General features: G+C 59.6%; 1 protein-coding gene and 1 pseudogene across 2 annotated transcripts; one reads left to right on the plus strand and one right to left on the minus strand.

Moving 5' to 3' along the window:
* Positions 1-215: 215 nt before the first annotated feature.
* On the minus strand, positions 216-11,476 carry LOC102456478 (olfactory receptor 11A1-like; annotated as a pseudogene). The gene is made up of 4 exons (XR_016348089.1): positions 9,071-11,476; positions 6,464-6,585; positions 4,274-4,462; positions 216-4,164 (listed from the first exon to the last, which is right to left on the minus strand). The product of XR_016348089.1 is annotated as an olfactory receptor 11A1-like (transcript).
* Positions 11,477-12,271: 795 nt separating this feature from the next.
* LOC102447538 (von Willebrand factor A domain-containing protein 5A-like) lies at positions 12,272-24,901 on the plus strand. Its single transcript, XM_089774302.1, has 18 exons — positions 12,272-12,353; positions 13,538-13,598; positions 13,711-13,913; positions 14,687-14,909; positions 15,312-15,484; positions 17,267-17,381; positions 17,775-17,947; positions 18,054-18,142; positions 18,332-18,476; positions 19,128-19,207; positions 19,731-19,845; positions 19,965-20,129; positions 20,654-20,757; positions 20,955-21,163; positions 21,658-21,909; positions 22,806-22,933; positions 23,024-23,150; positions 23,550-24,901. Exons 2-18 carry the CDS (start codon positions 13,559-13,561, stop codon positions 23,627-23,629), a joined length of 2,421 nt encoding a protein of 806 aa, XP_089630428.1. The 5' UTR covers positions 12,272-12,353; positions 13,538-13,558; the 3' UTR covers positions 23,630-24,901.
* Positions 24,902-26,229: the final 1,328 nt, after the last annotated feature.

The following is a 26,229-nucleotide window of genomic DNA, read 5'->3' on the forward strand; positions in this document are numbered from 1 at the left end:
GGCTGTCAGGATCCAGGAGGCCCTGCAGAAGAGCATCCACTGGGAGGAGCCCTCAGAGCCACCCCAGTCCTCCCCACCGGGGGCTCGTGCCCCATTCCTCCCTCGCGTCCTTCCACTGACCCCTCCCTAGCCCCCCTTCCTGATGTCAAATAAAAGACACGTATGTTCAAAAATAGAAACTGGGTTTATTGAACAAAACGGGGGGGGGGGGGGAATGAACCTCTGGGGAGACTGGGAAAAGAAGGTGGGAGAGGGGAAGAGAGAGGGTAGGAGAGGGGAGGGGGAAACCTGGGAGGAGGGATCTGGAAGGGGAAGCAAGGGGAAGAAGGGGGAGGGGAAGCTCAGGGCTCAGGGTTTGGGGTCTTGCTGGACCAACTTGATTTTCATGCAAACCTGCTCCTGGGTTCGCATGTGGCCTTTGGTGGCCAGGCTGGCTTCGATCTTGCCATAGACGGCCACGTCCCTCCATCTAGTGCGGAGATCATGGACATTGGGGGCATCCCCCCAAACCTGAATAAGGTCCTTGATCTCCACCCTGCACCAGGAAGGCGCCCGCCTTCTCCAGCCCCTGTCAGGCTCCTGGGAGCTGGCAGACTGCTCCTGGGGAGCGGTGGAGGGCTGGCTGCCAGTGGCTTGCTGGCTCATGTTTTGGGGCCACTGGGTCAGGGCCCCCGGTGGCCACTGCTGGCTCTGGGCTGGCAGGCTTGGAGCTGGCACAGGCACTGTGGCCAGGGTCTACCCCTTTAATGACTCCGGGGCTGGGGGAGAGGAGAGTAAGTTTTCCTGGTTGTGCCCAGAGTGGCCACCAGGGCTCCCTGGGAAGGGCTGGAGGCCCCCTATTTCGAATTACATGTCTACACAGCACTTAATTCCAAATAGCTATTTCGAATTTGACGTGACTCCTCGTAGAATGTATAGACGCTATTGAAATAAGGGCTGTCACTTTGAATTAACGTCGCAGTGTAGACGTACCCCTAGGAATTTCCACATAGGGTCAGACCAAAGGTCAGTCCACCCCTCCCCAGCGGCCCATGTGGCCGAGAGGCTGGGTTTGGTTCAACCCCGGCCCTTCCCAACTGCCTTGTCTACTGTCTCCCCTTCCCAGAGGCCGGGTCTGGTGCAGCCCCCAGCCCTCCCCTCCCCAGCTTACCTACCCCCAGGGACTGGCGTGGCCATGGCAGTCGGGTCTGTCTCCCCCGCAAACGGGGGCAGGGTTGGCGAACATACCGAGCAGGAGGCACCGCCCCCTACCCCGTTAAAGACGTTTTCGTGGACTCTCTGGATTTCAGGAAGGTTGTGGGCCAAATGCAGAGAGCCCAACGGACAGCAACAAAAGCGGCGAAAGCTTCAGCGTGTCTGTAAAGGTTAAAAAACCTGACGTGTTCAGTCTGGGGAAAAAGGCCCGGCCGGGGGCGGGTGGATCTGATAGCAGGCTGCAGATAGGGTAAGGGCCGTGCCAACAAGAAGAGGGCTCCGTTGTTCTCCATGGCTACGTCTGGACTGCATCCCTCGGTCGCCAGAGGGATGCCAATCAAGCACGTCGAAATTGCTAATGAAGCCGGGATTTATACCTCTTTTTTTGAGGATCTGTCAAAAAGGATTTATTTTCCAAGCCACTGTGTGTTGTGTAAGTCTTGGCGATGACACCTGCCGTTCCAGGTTCCTAGTGCACCACCCCCCCCCCCCGCCCCCCTCCCGGTCGGTTTGTGGTGCCCTTTTATAGACATGGACAAACAACTTACATCACGTCTTTACGTACCCGGTCCCCACCCTCTGTTACCTAGTTCCCTCACCTTAGGGAAGGGGGGAGCCCTTACTATCCTTCGTGCTGTCAACTTTGACCCAGCCCTGAACGTAGGTCGGTAGGTACGTTAGTTTTTGGGGAGTCTTTGATACCAAGATGTTTCTCATTGAGATGTTCTGCTACTCTGGCTCACGATCTGTAACCGGTGCCTCCCGATGTCCTTCCATGCTCGACCTACCTTACACACACACACAGTTATCAATAGAGCCTCTTTCTAGGCTGCTGTGTCACTGAGCCAAAGTGTTGCTCACTAGAATCCAGGCCTGTTGCTGTTTTTGTGTTACGGGCCTTTATTCAAGCCTGCTGACTCCGTGTTACCGACCCTCAACTTACTACAGCCCTGAATTCTACACCCCAACCCTGTGTCCTGAATCCCCCACAACCAACTCCCGGCTTTGACTTTTGCATCATGCATCCCCTGCCATGAGCGTTCCCTCACCCCAATACACATCTCCCAACCCCTTACGCTATACAACCCTTTAAAGAAAGTCTGTGCATTTTCCTTTTAATTCTGCATAAAAAAATTACAGTAAAACCTGTGTTATCCAGCATACTTGGGGATTAGGGCATTCCGGTTCTCTAAAAATTCTGGTTATCTGAGGGTCCCATCAACCTAGGGAAAACTAATGGACAATAATAGTCAGTGTTGTCTTCAAGTCATCATTGTCAAGTCCAAGTCGAGTCTCAAGTCACTACAGTTCAAGTCTCAAGTCGAGTCTCAAGTCCCTAAAGTCACTTTCAAGTCGAGTCTCAAGTCTTAATTTAAAAAATGTCAAGTCACTTTTGTACAAGCCATCGGTATTGGCATTTTCGGAGGGTTTTTTCACCTAGTCGATTTAACAAAATTAGCAAGTCGAGTCTCAAGTCACAAACAATGAACCTGAGTCGAGTCTCAAGTCGAGTCACCTCGGCGACTTACGTCAGACTCGAGTTCAAGTCATGGGACTCGAGTCAACAACTCTGAAAATAGTAAAACTCACGTTTTTAATGTGGGTAGTTTTGTAGTGGGAGGCAGTTGCTCTCTCATGTCTGTTTTGAGTTAAAGATGATTAATACTTCTTAAATAAAAAATTGTTAAGCCAATCGTGATAAACCCAGCCCGGCCTGTGCGCCTGACGATGTGACAGTGTTGTGGCTGGGGGCAATGCGGGTTAACAATGTTTTCTGGTTAACAGAGTGCCGGATAACAAAGGTTTTACTGTACTACAGTTAAGGACCTGAGCCAGGTAGCGATAATTAGAGTTAAGGTCTGGAACTAACTTCTAAGGGAGCTTGTGGGATTCCCCTCACTGGAGATTTTTAGGAAGAGACTGAGCAATCATTTGCCAGGGGTGACCTTGGTTTTCTGGCCTCCACACAGGTGGTTGGACAAGATGACCTCTCGAAGGCCCCCTACATTCCTCATTGCTTACTAAAGTTACGCATTTCCATTGCGCTTTCCTCAGGGCCTCCTTGACCTCTGCGTTTCTCAGGCTGTAGACGAGGGGGTTGACCAGAGGGGTCACAACCGTGTAGAAGACGGAGAACACTTTGTTCAGATCGCGCAGGGCGTCGGTGTTGGGTCGCATGTAGGCGACAATGAGTGTCCCATAGTAAATGCTCACCACGATGAGGTGGGAAGAGCAGGTGGAGAAGGCCTTTTGCTTCCCAGCGGTGGATGGGATCCTCAGGATGGTGGCGATGATGCACACGTAGGACGTGAGAGTTAAAACGAACGGGACGGCGGAGAACACGGAAGAACCGATGAAAGCCACCGCCTTCGTCACGCGGAGATCACTGCAGGAGAGCTGTAGTATTGGGACGAAGTCACAAAAGAAGCTGTCTATCTCTCTCGGGCCGCAAAAAGTCAACTGTGCCATCGATAGTATTATAATGATCATGGCCAGGAACCCGCTCATCCAAGACCCAACTGCAAGATGGAGGCAGAACCGACCGTTCATGAGGAGTGCGTAGCGCAGGGGGCGGCATATCGCCACGTACCGATCGTACGACATCACGGATAAGAGGAAACATTCTGTGCCCACCAGAGCACCGAAGAAATAAAATTGCACCAGGCAGCCCTGCACAGAGACGCTCCTGTCCCCGGTCAGGAGCCCGGCCAGCAGCCGGGGCAGGAGGGCGGAGCTGTAGCAGGTCTCCAAGCAGGCCAGATTGCCCAGGAAGAAGTACATGGGGGTGTGAAGGTGCCGATCGGCCACCACCAGCACCACGATGAGGAGGTTCCCAACCATGGTCGCCAAGTAGATCATGAGGAACAGCAGGAAGAGGAGGGGCTGCAGGTCAGGGAGATGGCCAAAACCCAAGAGGAGGAATTCCACCACCGTCTGGTTTCCCTGCACTCTGTTTTCCATGAATAGTCCCTACGGAAAATGAAGCAAAACCCCTCCAACGTTACTGGATGACGTAGAACATTCATACCGCATCTATCATTTAAAAGACACCAGTTGAAACTCCCCTTCTCCCACTCACGACTAATGTTATGTTTCAGTGGATCCTCGAGACAGTGAACGGTTTTCTGGTGCTGCTGAGGCTGGAGGCTTCAAAACGACTTGACATTTCATTCGCCGCAAACCGTCTTGATACAACTGGTGGAATCTCCATTGCTTGCAACTCTAAACGTGGTCTCACGGGTCCAATTGGGCTCCAGGAAGTGGATCTCTGAAACAAAACATGAGAACGACCATGCTGGGTGAGACCAAAAGTCCATCTAGCACAGTATCCTGTCTGCCGACAGTGCCCGATACCAGATGTCCCAGAGGGAGTGAAGAGAAAAGGTAATCCTCACATGATCCCTTCCCTGTCACCCACCTCCAGAGAAACAGAGGCTAGGAACACCATTCCTACCCATCCTGGCTAATAGCCACGGAGGGACCATGAATTTAGCTAGCTCTTTTGGAAGTCCTGGTCTTCACAACATCCTCCAGCAAGGAGTTCCACAGGTTAACTGTGTGCTGCATGCAAACACCAAGTTTTTCTAACTATTCAGGAGTAGTTATTTGGATGGAATCCAAAGCCCTTTCTGAATGAAGGGCAGCTTCCTTTTTTAAGCAATCCTGGCCTGATTTTCAAAACTATTTAGGGGCCAAGGCCTTGAGTCGCAATCAGTAGCAGTTGCTTAATTGCTACTTTAGGCCCTTAAATCCCAGAATCAGGGCCTATTGAGAGACACAAAATTGCTGCTCAGAAGGTCCCAACCTCTGCAGGTGCCTACACTTCTTTAGGGCTGACACTTCACTTGTAAAACTCCCCCAGGTGCCGACATTTCTGCCCCACACCTATCCTACTGGTTTTCCAGGTGCCTAAAATGTAGACACTTTGGCAATGTCACCAAAGTACCTTTCTGATTCTCGCCCTTTAGTGGAATTTTCAAAGCTGGCTGAGCCTTTTGAAAATTGCACTATGCACCTGTATGCATCTGGGGGCCCCATAAACTCCTTTGAGAGTCTGACCTCTTCTCCAGTGTTCCTGGAAGTTGTGTGCTGGTGTGAACACTTAAGAGAAATTCAAATGCTGCCCACATGATTAGCAGAGTGCCCACAGCTAGTTTGTTTTGTTTCTCTTGGTGGTGCACATTCTCCCATGCCTTGGTGCACAAACATTATTCCACACATGGATGGAAAAAATCCTCACATGCATGAAAAAGATTAGAGGGAACATTGCCCATAACGTCAAGTATTGTATAACCCAAGAACTTTCAAGAGCTACACCAGCTTTCACCAGCGGGGGATCCGACCCGTTGACCGCAGTAGCATGTGGAGATCTGGCTCATGGCATTGAGAAATGAAAGAGCCGAGATTTAAACCATTCTCTCTAGCAAACAATCTCTCTCACTTCTACTTTGTCGGCTTCAGTAAGATTTCCTGGCCTCCAAATTCCTCAGTCAGCCTACTAGTAAAAATATACAATAGTACGCACGTCAAGCAGAAGTACCAAATAGCCTTGTCATCCTTACATAAGAACGGCCGTACTGGGTCAGACCAAAGGTCCATCTAGCCCAGTATCCTGTCTGCCAACAGTGGCCAGCACCAGGTGCCCCAGAGAGGGTGGACCAAAGACAATGATCAAGCCATTTGTCTCCTGCCATCCCTCTCCGGCCTCTGACAAACAGAGGCCAAGGACACCATTTCTACCCCCTGGCTAATAGCCTTTTATGGACCTAACCTCCGTGAAATTATCTAGCTTCTCTTTAAACTCTGTTATAGTCCTAGCCTTCACAGCCTCCTCTGGCAAGGAGTTCCACAAGTTGACTACACGCTATATGAACAGGAACTTTCTTTTATTAGTTTTAAACCTGCTACCCATTAATTTCATTTGGTGTCCTCTAGTTCTTCTATTATGGGAACTAATAAATAACTTTTCTTTATCTGCCCTCTCCACACCACTCATGATTTTATAGACCTCTATCATATCCCCCCTTGGTCTCCTCTTTTCTAAACTGAAAAGTCCCAGTTGCTTTAACCTCTCCTCATACGGGACCTGTTCCAAACCCCTCATCATTTTAGTTGCCCTTTTCTGACCCCTTTCTTAAAGATCAAGACATTGACATTTGAACCCCAGCCTTCTAGCTGAATACTTCCACATTTCCAAATCGGTTTCCAAGCACCAAACTAACTGGGATCAAGATAATATATATTTTAGCTGAGAAAAATGCTTTCTTACCGGCTTATTTTTTCTTGGGCATGAGATTCTTCCGTGATAGCTCAAAGGGCCAAGAAGCTAAATCACACTTGTTCACTTCGGCTGGGATTTAACAGGTAACATTTTTCACCGTGCCTAACGTCCTGAGTTTCAAAATATTTTCAAAAGCACTAAATCATTTTTGTATAGTACACGCAACGCATAAACACACTGTGACGTAGTGGGGGTACCTGGCTGGTTTCTATGCTGCTGGCTCTGGGGTAACCCCCACTGGCTGCCGTGGGTACCACGACCCAGCAAAACAGGATGAGTCACTATGCAAACCAGTATGGCCAGACACCCCCCATGGAGAGGAACAAAGGAAGGTGGAATGCTGCCCTGGCTGGGGGGCAGGGCTGGAAGAGTGTTGGTTAGTGGCTGGCTGGGAGCATGGAGGAGACAGCCTAGGGAAAGGGGCTGGAATTTAGGGGCCCAGTCTCCCCCATCTCAAGGGGGCCTGAGGCATCCTAGCCCAGCTCTGCGACCAGATTCCATCTGTGCTGTGCTGTATCCTGGAGAGGCAATAAACTTCCTCTATTCCACCGGCTGGTGCAGTCTGTTTGTGCCATTTCGGGGTGCAGGAGACGGGGGACCCCCAACGCGCCATTACACACACGAAGGTGAGCTAGCCCGCTAAATCCTCCAGCCCACCAATAGGACAATTCTTCTGAAATAAGGAGTCGAAAGCCCACTGTAAATTACTGCCTGCCAGGTTGCTATGGGTGTGTCTAGACTACAGGGTTGTGTCGACAAACCTATACCTACATAAGAACATAAGAACGGCCGTACTGGGTCAGACCAAAGGTGCATCTAGCCCAGTATCCTGTCTGCCAACAGTGGCCAGCACCAGGTGCCCCAGAGAGGGTGGACCGAAGACAATGATCAAGCGATTTGTCTCCTGCCATCCCTCTCCAGCCTCTGACAAATAGAGGCCAAGGACACCATTTTATCCCCTGGCTAACAGCCTTTTATGGACCTGTGTCTACACTACCGCCGCGTTCTGTCGACAGTAAGTTGACAGAATGCAGCAGTTCTGTCGACAGTGGTAAACCTCGTTTTACAAGGAATAATGCTTTTCTTCAACAGAGTTCTGTCGTAAAAAGGCACTATTGCATGCAAACTGCTTTTTTGAAAGAGTGTCTACCCTCTCTTTCGAAAAAGCGGCTTGCTTTTTCCACAGAACTGGCTGTAGTCTAGATGCTCTTTGTCGACAGAGGCTTTGTCGACAGTATCTGTTGACAAAACCTCTGTTGAAAAAGGCGTGCAGTCTCGACATAGCTTAAGACTTACATCACAGATTCTAACAGATGCATTAAATGTACCGGGGAAGTGGAAAACTGACAAGTTGTGATTGGACTTTGGGTGTTTTTTTGTTCTGTTGTGGGATGAAAAATGGCTAACTGTTGGAAAGGAGAATAATCATTTTCATTGAAACTATTAAAGTTTTCTTTGGAAAAAAAATACCAATTTTTGCCAGCTTTCTAAAAATATAAAATAATGTATTTTTGGATTTTGAGAACCAAGCACAATCCATTCTTCGGTATTCCGGTTTTTGTCAAAACCACAAAAAATTAAGGTATTGACAAAAATAATATTTTCCTTTGAAATTTTTGTCTGAAATTGAAATGTTTTTGGCGGGATCTACTGTTCAGTGTCTGAACTTTTTGCAAAAAGAAATAACCCCACATCGCAAAAAGAAACCATCTCAAGATCAGTGCTTTTTTTGTGATGAAACAAAAGACAGGACTATGTAGCACTTTAAAGACTAACAAGATGGTTTATTAGGTGATGATATTTCGTGGGCCAGACCCACTTCCTCACATCAATCGATCTGAGGAAGTGGGTCTGGCCCACGAAAGCTCATCACCTAATAAACCATCTTGTTAGTCTTTAAAAAGCTACATAGTCCTGTCTTTTGTTTCAGCTAGACCAGACTAACACGGCTACATCTCTATCACTATTCTTTTTTGTGATGGTACAGACCAGAATGGAGTACCGTCACCTATTTTCCCAGCACACAGAAAAGGAATGGCATTTTCCCCGTGCATACCGGCACCCGTTTTCCTGAGGTGGCCTATCTCCTGATGGAAGCCTGTTGCTGACAAGAGGCTTTTTTTTTTGGCTCTCTTAAAGGGGCCATGAGTGCATTTCAGCCCTTCTAAAAAACAGTTGGTTTTTTTTTGCTCAACAAGTTTAAGCCTGGAGTACCAGCACCTTATTTCTTACAAAAAAAATCACTGCCCAAGATTATAGGTTGATCAGAGAACAGTTTGTAGCCCACCACTCTCAAGTCACAAACTTCCCAACAAGTTTACACTTCATAGCAGGAGAGGATGTCGAAACCTCTTCACCTTCAATAGTTTTCTGGGCTGGCATCTTCCACACACTTCAATTAATTTTACCATAAGGCAGGGAGAGGAGATTTGATATTCACTCAAACTCTCTCAATAGCATGTACATGTAGGGTGTATCTAGACTACAGGGCTATGTAGGGGGACACTGGGCTCTGGTTTAGAGTCAGCTGGGAACCCCGTCTAGACTTGGGTACCTAAAATATTTCTTGCTCCCTCGTAAGTTTTCTGCACTCACCTAGGATGTATGAGAATCCAGATCGACAGGCATCTTCCCAAGGCGTCTTCAGATGGGTTGTCTGGATGGACTCGTCGGCCTTGCCTTTTTTATGAAAGAGCAAACGACTCGTTCCGTTTGTTAATGATCCAACAGAAATGTTCCTTTCTAGAACAGGATGCGATTTCCCTTGGCGTTTCTGCTGCTGGGAATTTTAAATGAGCGGGAAGGGACCGTTTCTTGTAAGGCCACCAAAGAGTGTACGAACAATCCCTTTAATGACGGAGAACATCGAACCTCCAAGGAAAAGCCGGCAGACGGTAAAACTGTTGACCTCGGCATCTCTGTACATTTGATGAGATGCAGGTAGTCTCGGAGTTATGAACGCGTTGACTTGCGGCCATTCGTACTTATGACCAACCTCCCATTAGGCGCATTACAAGCCGGTCCCCAAGTTACGAACGCGATCCGCACTTACGTACAGCGCGGTCACATGTAAATGAATGGGGTCCGACCTACGAACAGATCGAGTTACGACCAAGTGTTGATGAGGTCCTACCTTGGCCATGTACCGGTATCCCTGGCATTCAGAGAGCATTACAGGATAAAGGTTTAAAGCTATACGGGCGTCTGCGAATGCAGATAGGTATCTAGCGGGATTTTCAAACGGCCGCAGCCCAATGGCTCGTAAACTCCCTACTGCCCACAGCGCCAGGCAATCAGGGGCTGCTGATCAGACCCACGCGGTGGCTACCTGCTCAGCCGCGGCACGGCCAAAGTAGGGACATGGGCCAGCACAGTCACAGGGCAGGAGCACTTCGAAGGGGGCTGATGCAGGGGAGGGATGTAAAATAATATAGAAAAATGTTAACCATGTAACAGGTCAAAATTCTATCGGTTAACGGTTAAACGTTTTCATGGATGTAGCTCCGCCCCCTCCCAGGTGTGGCAGCCAGCCCTGCTCCCAGCGGGCTCTTGGCTACCGGTGGGGCCCCGAATGGTGAGTTTAATTGTTTAAAACACAATAAGCATCAGCTCATCGATTAAACGGTTAAATGTGTATCCGTGAAGGCAATGACTTCACAACACACGGCACGGAGTCTGTCCGGCTGGGAAACGTCTGCCCAGCTGGAATCTGGGCACAATGCAAATCAATCGTTGGTGCGAATCAATCGCTGGTGCGAATCAGTCGTTGGTGCGAATGCCTGGGCTGCCGTTGACACTCGGCACGCTCTAATGAGAAATCTGCCATGTCGACCAAAGGGGATTGTGTTTGGACACCCAAAGATCCTGTCTGTCTGTCTGTCTGTCCCAAAGCTGAACTCAGGGTAGTGAGGAATTGGCTTACACTGGCTGGCTCATGCAGAGCAAGGTCAGTGCAGCCACCTATCAGGTATGGGGGGCTGTTGATAGTGGGACCCCTCTATTGTTTGGAAAAAGCCAAGAAATGGGAAAGATTGACACTGGCAATCCCCGACAATGCTGAAAGGAGACGGGGGCTCTGAGTGGCGCAAGGGTTGCTGAGCAGCGGGTCACCAGGGGGTGGAGCCAGGGGCAGCCATGGCTCCTCTTCAGCTAGCAGGAGGTGCATGCATCCAAATTGGTGGCAGCAGTGGGATCCAAGCTGGGCATTAGCTCCAGGCTGAGCAGAGGTTGGCCAGCTGGGTCGGCACCCAGTGCCCACTGCTGACCTCAGGGCTTCCACTTGGCGGCGCAGGATACCTTGTGGGTGCAGGGATCCCGGGGGGCTCAGAACCCAAAGCGGGCAGGGCCAACACTGCAGCCCAGAAGAGCAATGGCAGCTTTCAGGCATTAGCTCAGCCAGGGCCCTGGAACGAGAAGGAGGTCAAGGGGGTGACACCAGCGCAGGAAATGGGGAGTGGCTGGGGGGAGACACCGGGGGAGGGGGAACAGGAGGGGCAAAGGGCAGAGAGATCACAGGCACGAGGGCCAGAAGGGGGAGTGGGCGTGAAAGTAACAATTCCCCAATCAGGCATCTCCGGGCTGCAGCTGCTTCTGGTGCAGCACCCGTGCTGGAGTCACTGTGCAGGGGGCAGGATGGACCCCCGGTGGCTCCAAAGGGCCATGGGGAGCAGGACGACCGGGGGGACAGGGGCAGGAAGCAGGGCCAGCTCTAGGCACCAGCAAATCAAGCGCGTGCTTGGGGCGGCACGTTTCCCGGGGCGGCATTTGCAGGTAAGCAACCACCCCGGCAATGGCCGGCCCTGCGCCCCCCGATTGGACAGGGCCACAGGAGCTCGGCTCTGGCTGCGAAGCGCCGTGCGGCCAGACCCCGCCCCGCCCCGCCCGCCGCCTCCAGTCCTGCCGCGGCCCCAGCCCCCTTCGCCGGCAGGAGACCGCTTCCCGCTGGCGGCCCGGCTCGCTGGGCCCGCCCCGCCCCGCGCCCCTCTGGCTGCACGTCGCCCGCTCCCCGCACCGCCCCTGCGCCCCGGCCCCCCTGCTCGCCCTGTTCCCTGTGCCCCTCCGGCCCTGTGCCCCCCTTCCACGCACCGCCCCGCGCCCCTCTGGCTGCACGTCGCCCGCCGCCGCACCGCCCCTGCGCCCTGCACCCCGGCCCCCCTGCTCGCCCCGTTCCCTGCGCCCCTCCTGCCCTGTGCCCCCCTTCCCCGCACCGCCCCTGCGCCCTGCACCCCGGCCCCCCTGCTCGCCCCGTTCCCTGCGCCCCTCCGGCCCTGTGCCCCCCTTCCCCGCACCGCCCCTGCGCCCTGCACCCCGGCCCCCCTGCTCGCCCCGTTCCCTGCGCCCCTCCTGCCCTGTGCCCCCCTTCCCCGCACCGCCCCTGCGCCCTGCACCCCGGCCCCCCTGCTCGCCCCGTTCCCTGCGCCCCTCCGGCCCTGTGCCCCCCTTCCCCGCACCGCCCCTGCGCCCTGCACCCCGGTCCCCCTGCTCGCCCCGTTCCCTGCGCCCCTCCTGCCCTGTGCCCCCCTTCCACGCACCGCCCCGCGCCCTGCACCCCGGCCCTGCTGCTCGCCCCGTTCCCTCCGCCCCTGCGCCCCCCTTTCCCCCACCGCCCCTGCGCCCCGGCCCCCCTGCTCTCCTGGGCTCGCGCGGGGGGGGGGGGGCTCGGCCCCAGGGCCGGGGCTGCTGTGACCCCGCAGCGGGTGACGGCGGGGGGGGGGGTTTCGCTTGGAGAGGCAAAAGCCCTGGAGCCGGCCCCGCCCGGACGAGCCGCTCATGGAGGCGGGGGGGGAAGGGGGGGGGCAGAGACGCGGCCGGGGGGCGGGGCCAGAGGGGAAATTCACTTTCGTTTTCCCTTGTGCCCGGAAGGCTCCCGATTAGACAGGTACCGCCCCCCCCCCCGCCACCCAGGCGCCCTGCCCCCCCCCCCCCGCCACCCAGGCGCCCTGCGCCCCCCCCCCCGCCACCCAGGCGCCCTGCCCCCCCCCGCAACCCAGGCGCCCTGCCCCCCCCCCCCCCCGCACGGAACCCAGGCGCCCTGCCCCCCCCCCCCGCCACCCAGGCGCCCTGCCCCCCCCGTATGGAACCCAGGGGCCCCCCCCCCCCCGCACGGAACCCAGGGGCCCTGCCCCCCCCCCGCCACCCAGGCGCCCTGCCCCCCCCCGTATGGAACCCAGGCGCCCTGCCCCCCCCCGTATGGAACCCAGGCGCCCTGCCCCCCCCCCCCGCACGGAACCCAGGGGCCCTGCCCCCCCCCCCCCCCGCACGGAACCCAGGGGCCCTGCCCCCCCCCCCGCACGGAACCCAGGCGCCCTGCCCCCCCCCCGCACGGAACCCAGGCGCCCTGCCCCCCCCCGTATGGAACCCAGGCGCCCTGCCCCCCCCCCGCACGGAACCCAGGCGCCCTGCCCCCCCCCGTATGGAACCCAGGCGCCCTGCCCCCCCCCGCACGGAACCCAGGCGCCCTGCCCCCCCCCGCACGGAACCCAGGCGCCCTGCCCCCCCCCGTATGGAACCCAGGCGCCCTGCCCCTCCCCCCCAGGTCCCGGCTGCCCAGCCCTTACTCTGGCTCCCCCCGTAGCACTTGGGGCCCCCATCCCCGGGCAGGGTTCACGTGTCACCCACTGCAGGGCGGGGGGGGTCACTCCAGCCCCACCGGTCCCACGTCCCTGCCCCTGGTCCCGGCCTCGCCCCACGGGAGCTGCGGGGGGCCGGGCCCGTGAGCAGCCACCGCCCTGAGCTGTGAGCTGAGCCTAGAACCTGCGGGACTCCCCGCCGCTGGGCCGGGCTGGGCAGGGGAGGAGGCGTGAACCTGCGGGACTCCCCGCCGCTGGGCCGGGCTGGGCAGGGGACGAGGCGTGAACCTGCGGGACTCCCCGCCGCTGGGCCGGGCTGGGCAGGGGAGGAGGCGTGAACCTGCGGGACTCCCCGCCGCTGGGCCGGGCTGGGCAGGGGAGGAGGCGTGAACCTGTGGGACTCCCTGCCACAGGGCCTGGCGGGACGGGAGGGCACCCTGGGCCTATCTGTTCCCATGAGTTCTCCTGTGTCGTCGTCGTCCCCCCCCCGCAGATCCTGCCCCCCGGAACCGAGATGCCGCTCTACGGACTCCTGACCAGCAAGGAGGACCCGGGTGAGTCAGGGCTGGGGGCGGGGATGTGGGTGGGCGGGGCCATGTGGCTGAGGCCCCTCCCCCGGGGCCGGTGGGGGTCCGTGGGGCCCATGGCTGACCCCCATCTCCCCAGTGCCCCTGCGCAGTGGCTCGGTGGCAGTGCTGGTCCGCGGCTTCGTGGCGGACGTGGCCTGCGAGCTGCGCTACCGGAACGAGGAGGCGGGGCCGGTGGAGGCCGTCTTCGTCTTCCCCCTGGATGCCGAGGCGGCCGTCTACGCCTTCCAGGCCCAGCTGGGGGGCACCCGCGTGGAGGCCCAGCTCCGCGAGAAAGAACAGGTACCGAGGGGGGAGGGGCAAAGGGGTGACGGTGTCACCAGCATGCGAGGGAGTGGGCGCGGGAGGGGTCGTGGGGTGACGGTGTCTCCGGCAGGCGTGGGAGCAGGCGGGGGAGGGGCCGTGGGGTGACGGTGTCTCCGGCAGGCGTGGGAGCAGGCGGGGGAGGGGCCGTGGGGTGACGGTGTCTCCGGCAGGCGTGGGAGCAGGCGGGGGAGGGGCCGTGGGGTGACGGTGTCTCTGGCAGGCGCGGGAGCGGGCAGGGGAGGGACGGTGGTGACGGTGTCTCCAGGGTGCGCGGGAGCGGGCGGCGGTGACCGTGTCTCCGGCAGGCGCGGGAGCGGGCGGGGGAGGGACCGTGCGTGACGGTGTCTCCGGCGGGCGCGGGAGCTGTATGGGGGAGAGGCGGAGGTGATGTGTCTCCGGCAGGCGCGGGAGCGGACGGGGGAGGGGCTATCGGGTGACGTGTCTCTGGCAGGTGCGGGAGCGGGCGGGGGAGGGGCTATCGGGTGACGGTGTCCGGCAGGCGCGGGAGCGGGCGGGGGAGGGGCTATCGGGTGACGGTGTCTCCGGCAGGCGCGGGAGCGGGCGGGGGAGGGGCTATCTGGTGACGGTGTCTCCGGCAGGCGCGGGAGCGGGCGGGGGAGGGGCTATCGGGTGACGGTGTCTCCGGCAGGCGCGGGAGCGGGCGGGGGAGGGGCTATCGGGTGACGGTGTCCCCGGCGGGCGCGGGAGCGGGCGGGGGAGGGGCTATCGGGTGATGGTGTCTCCGGCAGGCACGGGAGCTGTACGGGGACGCGCTGGCGGGGGGCCAGACCTCGTTCCTGCTGGAGGAGGCCGGGGCTGGGGGCGACGTGTTCAGCTGCTCCCTGGGGAATCTGCCCCCCGGCGCGGAGGCGGCGTTGACCCTGCGCTATGTCTGTGAGCTGCCGCGGGAGCCCGACGGCGCCGCCCGCTTCGTGCTGCCCATCGTACTGCGCCCCCGCTACGCCCCCCAGGGTGAGTGCCCCCTCCCCCGCCGTGCACCCCAGGGTGAGTCCCCCTTCCCCCGCCGCGCCCCCCAGGGTGAGTGCTCCTCTCCCACCTGCGCCCCCCCAGGGTGAGTGACCCTCTCCCGTTATGCCCCCCAGGGTGAGTGCCCCTCTCCCACCGCGCCCCCCCAGGGTGAGTGACCCTCTCCCGTTATGCCCCCCAGGGTGATTCCCCCCCACCACGTGCCTCATTGTAAGCCCCACAATCCTCACTGCCTCACACCGCCCCACCTCCCTCCCCATGTCCCTCTGGGTCCAACTGTCACCGAGGAGTGGGGAGTCCCCGGGCCCTGCACCCCCCATCTGCACCCAGCTTTGCCCCCCAATCTTCCGCCCTTCCATGCTCTCACCCCCACGTGTCTCTCTGCAGGCTGGGCGGGTGAAGACGTCATCCAGGGGGTCCCGCGGGCCCCCCCAGGGGAGCTGCCCTACACGCTGAGCCTGAGCGCCACGCTGGAGTCGCCCCACGGCGTGGAGCGTGTGGTCTCCAACTGCCCCCTCACTCCCCTGAGCTACTCAGGTGGGGGCCGGAGCAGCGCCCAGGTAGGGGCTCAGCGGGGGTCTTGGGATAGCTCAGTACATCGGGCTGGGTGTACCCCCGGGGGGCAGCCTGGTGCTGGACACTGCCAGGCCCCCTTCGCTCTCTGTGTCCCGTCCGGGTCCCGGTGGGGGGCTCCACGGCCAGTCGGGCCGTCCCACTGCTCCCAAATCATCCCGAGAGAGGTGCCGGCCGGTCGGCCCTGCCTCGTGCCCACGAACGCGCGCTTCCCAGCGCCGCCTCCAACAAGCCACCTCAGCCACTGGCCACGCTGGGAACGGGCGTCCCCCACGGCTGGGCTTTCCGAGCCCTCAGGAAAACCCGCCGTGCCCAGCGCCACGCCCGGGAGACCGACGCACTGCGGAAAGGGGCGGTGAGGGAACAGAAGCAGCCAGCCCGGAGATCAGACTCGGGGCCCTAAGGAAGCAACAAAGAACAAAAGTAATGCGCCTTGTGAATGAAGCCCTGGGAGGTTTTGGGTTTTTTTGTTTTTGTTTTTAACCTGTGGGGTAATTCGGGGCTCACTGTCTCACGGGAGGTGCCAGGGTTTCTGGGACAGAGCTGGGGGCCTTTGGGACGAGGTTGGGGGGAGCTCCTGGAGCAGTGGGGTGGGTCTCTGAGGACAGACCTCCTCATGGAGGACACCTCCCGCCAAGGGGTCGAGTGACACCAACAGTTCCAGAAAATTTCCCGGTTTCTCGGGGGCAGATCTCAGCAGCTGAAATGGGCCCTGTCATCAACTTGAGGGTTAGCCAGCATCCTGGGGACTAAGGGGTTAACTATGTCCCTTCCCTAAACCAGGTGGCAGGCAGCCAATAGAAATGTAGGTAGGAATTTCAAATTGGGACAAAGGAATTTTGGGGTTTTTCCCTCCTTTGTCCCTGGGGAGTTTCTCTCCAGCTGTTGAAGGGGATAGGATGGCTCCCTCGAAGAAAAGACTCTTCCCCATCTGTAAGGAGAAAGTTTCGATACATCCGTTCGGTTTTATTGTTGTATGGTTTGGGGATGGGATCTGGTGTCTGTGCATTTGAAAATAGGTTTTGCTCTCCTTTGTAACTAAGTTCCTGGTCCATGGTACATTTCTCCTCCAGGAATATATGGTTTTGTTACTCTTCCATCTAGTCATTATGCTTGCAACAGGAATAGTGTGGGGGGAAGAAAAGTTCTTTCTCTTTTCTTTTTATTAACCTGGCCTTGGTTAACTTTTGTGTCCTGGTTTGTAATTTAGGGGTGAGATTTTTCAAAGGCTACGTCTAGACTGGCATGATTTTCCAGAAATGCTTTTAACGGAAAAGTTTTCTGTTAAAAGCATTTTCGGAAAAGAGCGTCTAGATTGGCACGGACGCTTTTCCGCAAAAAAGCCCCGATCGCCCTTTTCGCAATCGGAGCTTTTTTGCGGAAAACAAATCTGAGCTGTCTACACTGCCTACATTTGGGGTTCTTCTGCATTCATCGCCCATGAGTGAGGAAGGAGCCATGACAGGCCCATGTTAGGGCTAAATCTCAGCCATGGGATGGCCCCGTTTTTCTTTAGTTTCTGGGATTTTCCTGCTTTTCCCGCGAAAGACAAGGGGAGAGGGCGGGAAAAAGGAACCCCAAAGCAGAGAGATGGAGCCAAACAACTTTTCAGTTTTCTCCCCAGGAGGGGCCTGGTTCCTGCACTGTCCTTGGGCCTGGTTTCCCCTCGCCCCTTCCCATCCCACTGGGGGCCCAGCAACAGGCCCGGCTTAGCCCGGGCCAGGCATGAGAGCGAGCAGGTGGGAAGGTGACTGTGTCTGTCCCCCCAGGTGTCACTGGCTGAGCAACCGCCCTGGGACCGGGATGTGGAGCTGCTGGTGTATTACACGGAGCCGCACAAGCCCAGCGCGGTGCTGGAGGCTGGGCTGCCTGGAGCTGAGCCAGGTGCAGCTCTGTACCCCATGTCCCCTGAGCAGGGGAGGCTGCGGTTCTTGGGGGCGGGAGAGGTGCTGGTGGGTGCGGTGGGATTAAGGGGGTGGTTAGGGAGAAGCAGAGGACGGAAGGATCTAAGGCCGGGGAGGGAGTTTATTGGGGCTGTGGGCAGAGGTAGGAGGATGGTCGGAGGGATCTGGGGACCATGGGAGACCTAGAAGAGAGAGGAGGGGGTCAGGGGCTCTGGGGCAGTTGGAGGTGCTGGGAGCAGTGGGGGATCGAGGAGAAGGGGTGCGGGAGGGGTAGCAAGGTTGGTTGAGTAGCAGTCTTGGGCTGTGGAGAATCGGGGGGAGGAATGGGGGACTCTCACGGGCCTCACCCCCTTTCGGTCCGGCCTCCCCCCAGGCTCGCTGATGGGCGACCCAGCCGTGATGGTGACCCTGCTGCCCAAACTGCCGGAGGCGGGGCCGGGCCGGAGCTCGGCCGGCGAGTTCATCTTCCTGCTGGATCGCTCCGGCAGCATGGACTGCGCCATGGACGACCGCGCCGACTCCCCCCCGCGCATCGAAAGTGCCAAGGTACCGCCAGGCCCGAGGCCACGTTCGATGGGCCCGCGGGGCCGCCCCAGGGAGCAGCCCCGGCTGGCTGGGCCCGGGGTGACTCCATCTCTCCGTCTGTCTTCAGGAGACCCTGGTCCTGCTGCTGAAGAGTTTGCCCCTGGGCTGTTACTTCAACATCTACGGCTTTGGGTCCGAGTTCGAGTCCTTCTACCCGTGAGTCGGAGGGCAGGGCGGGCCTGTGGGCAGCTGGCCGGGGGGACGAGGGCTGTGTGGGTTGCGTCAGTGGGTGTCCCTGGGCCGGGCTGGGTGGGGGTCAGGGTGTCTGTGGGCTGGGGGTGTGGCTTCGCGGGTTGGGCTGTCCCTGTCTGTCTGTCCCGCCCTGACCCCCGGCGCCCCCCGCAGGCAGAGCGTGGAGTACACCCAGCAGACCATGGCGGAGTCCCTGCAGCGTGTCCAGCGGCTCCACGCCGACCTGGGGGGCACCGAGATCTTGGCACCGCTACGAGCCATTTACCGCAGCCCCGGCCAGGACGGGCACCCGCGCCAGGTCTGGGGGTCGAGGGGGGCCGGGCTGGGGACCCCTGCTGGGCGGGTGGGGGGATCTGGCAGGGCTGGGGCCCCGTGGGTCGGGGCCAGGGGCCAAACCGTGTCACAGACCTGGCTGGGATCACGGGGGTCACAGGAGCCGGGGGGCAGGGCAGGCCTGGGGGGGACATGGGGCAGCTCCTGTCAGGGTCCCTGGGGCCCTCCGGCAGGTTGGTGTCTCTAGGGGCCAGGACGGGGGGGCTGGTGCCGGCTGGTCCCCGGGGCTCTCCCAGGGCTGCCCAAAAGGGCTTTGGGGAACCGGGTCTCGCCCGCCCCAGGGGCCCCCAAGAGCCCAGAGACGCCGGGTCCTTTCCAGGGGCCTTTGGCTGGTTGGGAACAGTCGGGGGAGATTCCCCCTCGGCCTGGCACTCGGCTTCCCCCCGGGAGGTCTCTGGGGGAGGGAGGGAGCTGGAGGCCTTTTGCGGGGGGGGGGGCGGGAGTGACAGGGCTGGGGGTGTCGGGGAGGGAGGGTGCTGGGTGCATTGGGGGGAGCAAAGGTGCTGGGGGAGGGAGGAGGCTGGGGGTCTGTGGGAGGTGGGGCGAGGGGCAGGCTGTCTGGTTCCCAGGGGTGCCTCTGGGGGGGGGCCGGCTCTGAGGGCGTCTCTCCCCCCAGCTGTTCGTGTTCACGGACGGGGAGGTGTGTGACACCCAGGACGTCATCGGCGAGGTGCAGCGTCACCGGGGGTCCCACAGGTAACGGGGCCCCTGCCCCCCGTACCCCCCACGCTCTGCCCCCCGGCACTCTACAGTCCTGCCCCCCAGCCCTGCTGTCCTGGTGCCCAGCGCTCGGCCGGTCTCCTCACGGGTGCCCCAAGCTGCTGGCCGGGCCGTCCCTAGGGTGGGACCTGGGACCCTCCCCCCAACCCCGGCCCCACCCCCACTGCTTCCTGCCCCCAATCCAGCCTTTCCCGCAAGCCCCTCCCCCAGCCCCAGTTCTGCGGGGCACTCGGGGTCCTGCGCCCCAGGAGTTGGGCCGGGAACGTCCGTTGCAGGCGGCCGGCGTGGGGGTCTCTGCTGATTCCCGGGGGGTCTCCCAGGGTCCCCCCAGTGGGCGTGGGGGGCTGGATGCGGAGCGCCCCTGGCGATACCCAAGGAGGTCGCAGATCCCCCCCCCCCCGGCTCCAGTATCCCCCCAACGTTTCCTCCCGCCTTCCCCTCCCCCACAGCACGGCCCCTCCCCCTCCCGTCTCTGACCCCAGGCTCCGCCCCCCGGCAGGTGCTTCTCCTTCGGCATCGGGGAAGGCGCCTCCACGGCCCTGATCAAAGGCGTCGCCCGGGCGGGGGGGGGCAGCGCCGAGTTCATCACTGGCCAGGACCGCATGCAGCCCAAGGTGAGACCCCAGGGGTGCGGGCTCCCGGCCCCCTCCCCCGCCCACTCCCCCATCCCCCCTCCCCTCCCGGAGCCGGGAGAGGAGCCAGGCGTCCGGCTCCCCGTGCGGTGTCCCCCCAGGCGCTGCAGTCTCTGAAGCGGGCCCTGCAGCCGGCCGTGAGCGGCGTCGCGCTGAGCTGGGACCTGCCCCCCGGGATGGAGGCGGCGCTGCTGGGCCCAGCCCCCGAGGTGATCTTCCCTGGGCAGCGGTGCCTGGTCTACGCCCAGCTCCGTGGGCAGCCCCAGGTGAGAGCGCCAGGCCCATCCGGGGTACCCCCAGGGTCCTAGTGAACTCCCTCCGGGGCGATGACTCTGGCCCCTAATGATGGCTGGTGGAGAGGTGGGCTCTGTGCTACTGGGCCCCATGGATGCCAGTGGGAATTGTTCACTCTGGCCCCAATGATGGCTGGTGGAGAGGTGGGCTCTGTGCTACTGGGCCCCATGGATGCCAGTGGGAATTGTTCACTCTGGTCCCTAATGATGGTTACTGCACACATGGACTCTGCGGCCCAGCCCCATTGCTGTCAATGCAAATAGTTCACTCTGGCCCCTAACAATGGCCAATGTGCAGGGGTTTGCCCCAACCACAGCAATAGTAAGAAGAATTGTTAACTCTGGCCCCTAATGATGGACATTAGGCTGCTTAGGTAACTTCCTGTGTTAATCGGACATATTTACCACTTTGTCCTGTAAATTGTCTCAGGAGGGGGGGTCCCCAGGCATCTTCTCCCCCCTCGCTCAGAAACTCTGACCCCTTCCTCTGCCCACAGCCCCCAGACGCTGCTTCGGGGAGTGTCACGCTGCAGTACCGCATCCAGGAGCAGAGCTACAAGGAGACGCTGGCGTTCCCCCTGCAGCCGCAGGCCGGAGACAGGTAGCTGGGTCCTCCCGCCCCCGGTACCGCCCCTGAGCAGCACAGGGACAAGTGCCCCTCCTGTGACCACTGAACCCCGCTGCCCTCTCAGTGCTGGGTGGGATCCCAGGAGTCCTGGCTCCCTGCTGCTCCCCCGCCAGCCCCTGCCCCTCCCCGCGCGGCTGGACCCGGCCTCACCCTGCCTCTCTCCCGCCCAGGCTGCCCGTTCACCGGCTGGCGGCCAAGGCCCTGCTGCTGGAGCTGGAGGGGGCCGTGAGCGCGGGGGCGGAGGGGGAACGGCGCCGGGCGCTGGAGGCCAGTCTGAGCTCGGGCGTCGTCTGCTCCCTCACGGCCTACGTGGGGGTGGACCCGGCGCAGGGGCAGCTGGTGCAGGGGCCGCTGCTGAGGCGGGACATCCCGCTGGCAGGTAAGCCCGTGGGGGGCCCGGCACGGGGGGGGGGGGGGGGGGGGTGAGATGTGGGGGGAGGGAATTCTAGGGGGATCCTAGTGGGGGGGGGGGGAAATCCGGACACATGGGGGGTATCTGGGCTCTGAGGTCATCTCCTTTTGCCCCACGGATGGGGGTCTGGGGTGGCCCCGGGGTAGGGGGAGGGGAGGGGCCGGCTGCTGGCCGGATGGGGCAGGGGTTTGGCTGCCCCACAGACAGACCCAGAGAAGGCTGGACACACAGACGGACACGCTGCCCCACACGGCCGCAGGGAGAGGCCCATGGCCGGGCTAAGGGGGCCGCCCATCCCTCCCCCCACGGCATCCTGCATCCATCCATGGGGCCCAGCATCAGCCCGCTGGGTCCCGGCTGGGGGGCAGGACCTTGGTTACTGGGGGGGGCGAATGAGGGAGGGCCCCAGTGGTTCCTATGGGGTGGGAGATTTCTCGTCCCTCTGTTCCTCTGCCCCCCAGGAGCCAGACCGCGCATGAAGATGGCGTTTGCGTCGCGCTGCGTAGCGATGCCACAGAGCCTGTTTTTCGGCCAGGCAGCCGCCCGCAGCGCCCCAGGTCTCCCGACCCGGCGTTTCTTCTCCGCGCGGCCTATGGCCCAGTGCCAGGCGTTCGACAGCCTGGCCGTGGACTGCGACGTGGACTTCGACTCCGAGGGCAGTTTGGACGCAAGTCCCACCAACGGGTCTCCCCCGGAGGCGGCCCCCCCGCCAGGTGAGGGGAGCCGGGCCTGGCCGTCGGAGCCAGACGTCACAGCCCTGGTCTGGCAGCGGAATGACTCCGAGGAAGGAAACTCCCAGGCACACGCTGGGAGAAGCTGGGATATGGGGTGGGAGTTGATATTGGGGGGCTAAAAGGAATGGGGGGGTCATCTGGGCAGCAGGGAGGGAGAGGGAATCGGTCCCTGGTTCGGAACAGAAATGTGGCCGAGTCGTCCCCGGCACAGATGCGGGTGGACGTTCCCAGCCAAACCGCCCTGGGCAGGGGGGCCGGCGCTTGGACGTTGGTCTGTGAATTCTGGGGCACAAAATCGTTGTGGGCACAATTTCGGGTCATAAACAAAGAAGCCTGAAATTTGGGAGTGAAGGCTCCCCTTAAAACCTGGATTGGGAGCGTTACGGTCGTGTAGATCACCTTAACTCTGCCCCGTGACCCTGGCTCATGCGGGGCTATGATGGTGTATGGACTGTTCCATCCCATCTCCCTCACTCTCTTAGAGGTGTCTCTTGCAGGTTGAAGTGGAGGACGGTCCGGAGGTCAGATTCTGTTTGAGAATCACCCTGGGATTATGAGTTCGGCTAGGATAGTCAGAGGGGTTGAAGACAGTTGGGTGCCTACCTCTAAATATTGTCTTCCCACGGGTGCAGGAAGAAGCAGAGCTAAGGGTGCCCATGGAGGGAGTCAGTGGTGCATAGAACCTCATAATAGATGCCCGTGAATGAGGCACTAAGGGCTCAGAGGAGGAGGTAAAGGATGCCCAGGAATGGGACAGTTAAGGATGCCCACGGAGGGACAGAGTTAAGGACACACAGAGGGTCTCGGTTAAGGTCGATGGCTGTCCGTGTGATTTTAATCATGTCCCAGCCCCATCTCCCCCTGTCTCTCCTCAGAGCAAGCATCCCCCCTGCTGAGGCTGGTGTCCCTGCAGAACGCCGATGGCTCCTGGGACCTGGGGCCCCCACTGGCCGCCGCGCTGGGGGTGAGCGAGACCGACACCAGGGGGAGGAAGCCCAGTGAGGTGAGTGCAGGGGAGGGGAGAGATGGGCGGCAGGGAGGTCTCCAGGCCCGCCCTGCCTCAGACTGTCTCTTCCTCCCCCTCCCCCTGCAGGATGTGGCCCCCGGCGTCTGGGCCACGGTGCTGGCCGTGGTCTGGCTGCACGGCCGGGCTGCAGGGCAGCGCGACGAGTGGGAGCTGCTGGAGGCCAAAGCTGTGGACTGGGTGCGGGACCAAGCAGGTGAGGAGTGGTTGGGGGTTGGGTCCCTCCTCTGCCCCTCAGCCCAGCCCCTTCTGAGATCCTCCCACCCCACGGGGCTCCACTGTCCAGCCCCCCAAGAGCCTGGAGAGTCTGTTCCCCATGGGACCAGGGCCCCCATCCCTGGGAGTTCCCCTGTCCAGACCCTACAGCCCAACCCCAACCTCTGCCCCTAGACCCCTCCACTCAACCCCCCCCAGAGCCCTCAGTCCAGAACAGACAGTCTCCAGGTCCTCTGCTCCCTTCCCAAACCCATTTCCTTTCTGGGGTGTTTGTCCCCCACCAGCCCTGCTAGTTCCTCCCTCCCCTCCATGTTGTGAGGTCTCTGCCCTTCTGCCCCCCCCATTTCCCCAGGCCCCCCTGACTCTTCTCTCCTTGCAGGGCTCCACCTGACTAAGTGCCTGGAAGCCGCAAATGCCCTGCTGGGCTGCAGCGTTGGCCCTGCCGTCTTCGGGCTCTGAGCCCCCCAGGATCTCTGTACCCAGCCCCCCCATTGAGAGTCCCAAGGCCAGCAGGGGGCACTGAGTGCAGATCCCCCTAGCCAGCTTGGGCCTAGCTTAATTGTAACCCGCTGCTGGGATCCCACTCCTGCCACCAATGTGGATTCCTGTGCCTCCCGCTGACAGAAGAGGAGCCTGATGGCTTTAACTTCTATTTTGATTTAGCATCGTTAGTGGTGTGACTCGACTGTCAGACTCAATAGACTGAAAGACCCGTCTGTTACTTGCTTCAGATTTAGAGCCTCTACGTATATTGTGGGCATGTATTCGCCACAACACCAGCTTTCCCGCCAGTTTGTGCCTATTAATTACGGATCATGCTCTTGCTGCTGGAATCCTGCGACTTAATGCAATTGTACCTAGCGGAGCATCTGAATTCCTCCTAACGTCACCCCCATGCTACCCTGCCCCCCGGTTCTGTAAGCCCCGCCCCTCACAGCCACCGCTTCCACCCGCGTGGTGGGGGCATCCGTGGGAGTAACGGCTCCGAACTCTCAAATTTCTCCCTGTTTTTCCAGTCGACTAAAGGGTCCCTGTAGAGCCCCTCTGAGCCAGCTGTGCCAGATAAGGGGTCCCCGTGTCACTAGTCCTCATGCTTCACCCCAGAGGTAGCCGCATTTCCGTGCCAGGCGGAAGAGCCGCTTTGCCGTTTTAAATAATCCCCAGCCAAAGCGCTACGTTAGCAGAGAGAAAGCTTCATGGGGCAGGAGAGACTTCCTGGGTTTCCTGCAGGCAGCAGTTCTTAGAAAGCCGGTTGTGGTATCTCTGCTTGTAGGCCCCTCGCCTAACTGCAGCCTACACACGCCCCTGCCACGCTGGGCTTCCTGTCACTGCAAGACACAGGGACGAGGGCAGAGTCCTGCCCTGGGGACGGAAGAATCCCAAGTATTGCTACAGGCTGGGGACCGACTGGCTGAGCAGCAGTTGGGCAGAAAAGGCCCTGGGGATACAGCGGATGAGAAGCTGGAGATGAGTCAACAGGGCACCTTGTAGCCAAGAAGGCTAATGGCCTATTGGGCTGCATTAGGAGGAGCGTTGCCAGCAGATCCAGAGAAGCTGTTCTTCCCCTTTATTCAGCTCTGGGGAGGTCACTCTCGACCCCTCTCCCTGCCCTCCAGCCTGTCTACCTCTCCCCTCGCTTAGTGTCCGCTGGGAACTTGCCGAGGGTGTAACCCCGCCCCTCAGCCAGGTCAGTAATAAAGACGGTGAACGAGACGTGCCTCCAGAAAACGGGCCGAGTTTCCTCGTGTGACCCTTCTGACTAACATCTGCTTCTTTTCTGTCTGTAAACCGATGGCGCGGCCCCGGCCAGATCCGGTGGAAATTGGCGTCAGTGTTTCGCTGTCCATCAACGTGGGCTCACGTCGGTCAGCAGGAGAGAGGACCACGTGGCCGCTAGTGGCGCCACGGCTGATGTAGAACAGACCGGGGGGGCGGGGGCCCGTTGGTGCCAGTACTCCAAGGCGAGGAGAGTAGCCGGTTTCAACGGGATAGCAGCCCCTGCCGCCTTTCCCACACACACAACGCCCGTGTTCCCACGGGTTCACCATGCCCCTGCCAGCCTCAGCCCCTCTCCCTGCCCATCCTGGCCCAGCAGCAAGGAGTCCCACAGGTTCCTGGGCTGAGCTCAGGGCAGTGGCTACACAGGGCCCTTGCTCCCCCGGAGCTGGGAACATTGAACCGCTGCTGTGTCTGAGGCAACTGCCCCCCCACCCCCACCCCGCAGGAGGGAGCTCCCCTGTATCCTACCCAGCCCCTAGCAGGAAGGTGCCTTGTGGGGAGCAAAGGGACAGAGTGGGGACAAGGATTGGGGGAGCGCTATGGAAGAGGGGGGTGAGCAGGCCAGGAGGAAGAGCAGCAGAGGGGAGGTACGCGCCTGGTGGGGGCGGGAAGCAGTGTTGTGCTTAAAAGAAACACCTGGGATCTTTTTCAGGGGAATAAGGCTACAGGCCACATTTACTGACCATACATAGATCAATCAATATTTATCACGGCTACGTCTAGACTGGCAGGATTTTCCACAAATGCTTTTAACAGACAAGTTTTCCATTAACAGCATTTGCGGAACAGAGCGTCTAGATTGGCAGGACGCTTTTCCACAAAAGCACTTTTTGCAGAAAAGCGTCCGTGCCAATCTAGACGCGCTTTTGCGCAAAAAAGCCCCGATTGCCATTTTCGCCTTCGGGGCTTTTTTGTGCAAAACATCTGAGCTGTCTACACTGGCCCACTTGTGCAAATGATTTGCACAAGAGGACTTCTGCCCGAATGGGAGCAGCACAGTATTTCCGCAAGACGCACTGATTTTTTACACTAGGAAGTCAGTGTCCTTGCAGTAATTCAAGCGGCCAGTGTAGACAGCTGGCAAGTTTTTCCAGAAAAGCGGCTGATTTTGCAGAAAACATGCCTGTCTACAGGCAGCCCATGTGTCTGACACGTCACACTTGTGCACTCACTCACACACACACTCACGCGCACACACACACACGCGCACTCACTCGCACACACATGCGCGCACACACACACATGCGCGCACACACACGCACTCACACACACACTCACAC

Source organism: Pelodiscus sinensis, chromosome 30, assembly GCF_052426305.1.
Source record: "Pelodiscus sinensis isolate ZL-2025 chromosome 30, ASM5242630v1, whole genome shotgun sequence".
Taxonomy (NCBI): domain Eukaryota; kingdom Metazoa; phylum Chordata; order Testudines; family Trionychidae; genus Pelodiscus; species Pelodiscus sinensis.

Excerpts from the sequence above, each read along its gene's own strand:
- LOC102447538 (XM_089774302.1), top strand. The coding sequence starts at position 13,559 with ATGCCGCTCTACGGACTCCTGACCAGCAAGGAGGACCCGG. Across the intron at positions 18,477-19,127 it reads AGGACGGGCACCCGCGCCAG|CTGTTCGTGTTCACGGACGG; the intron begins GTCTGGGGGTCG and ends CTCTCCCCCCAG. Across the intron at positions 22,934-23,023 it reads GGGGGAGGAAGCCCAGTGAG|GATGTGGCCCCCGGCGTCTG; the intron begins GTGAGTGCAGGG and ends CTCCCCCTGCAG.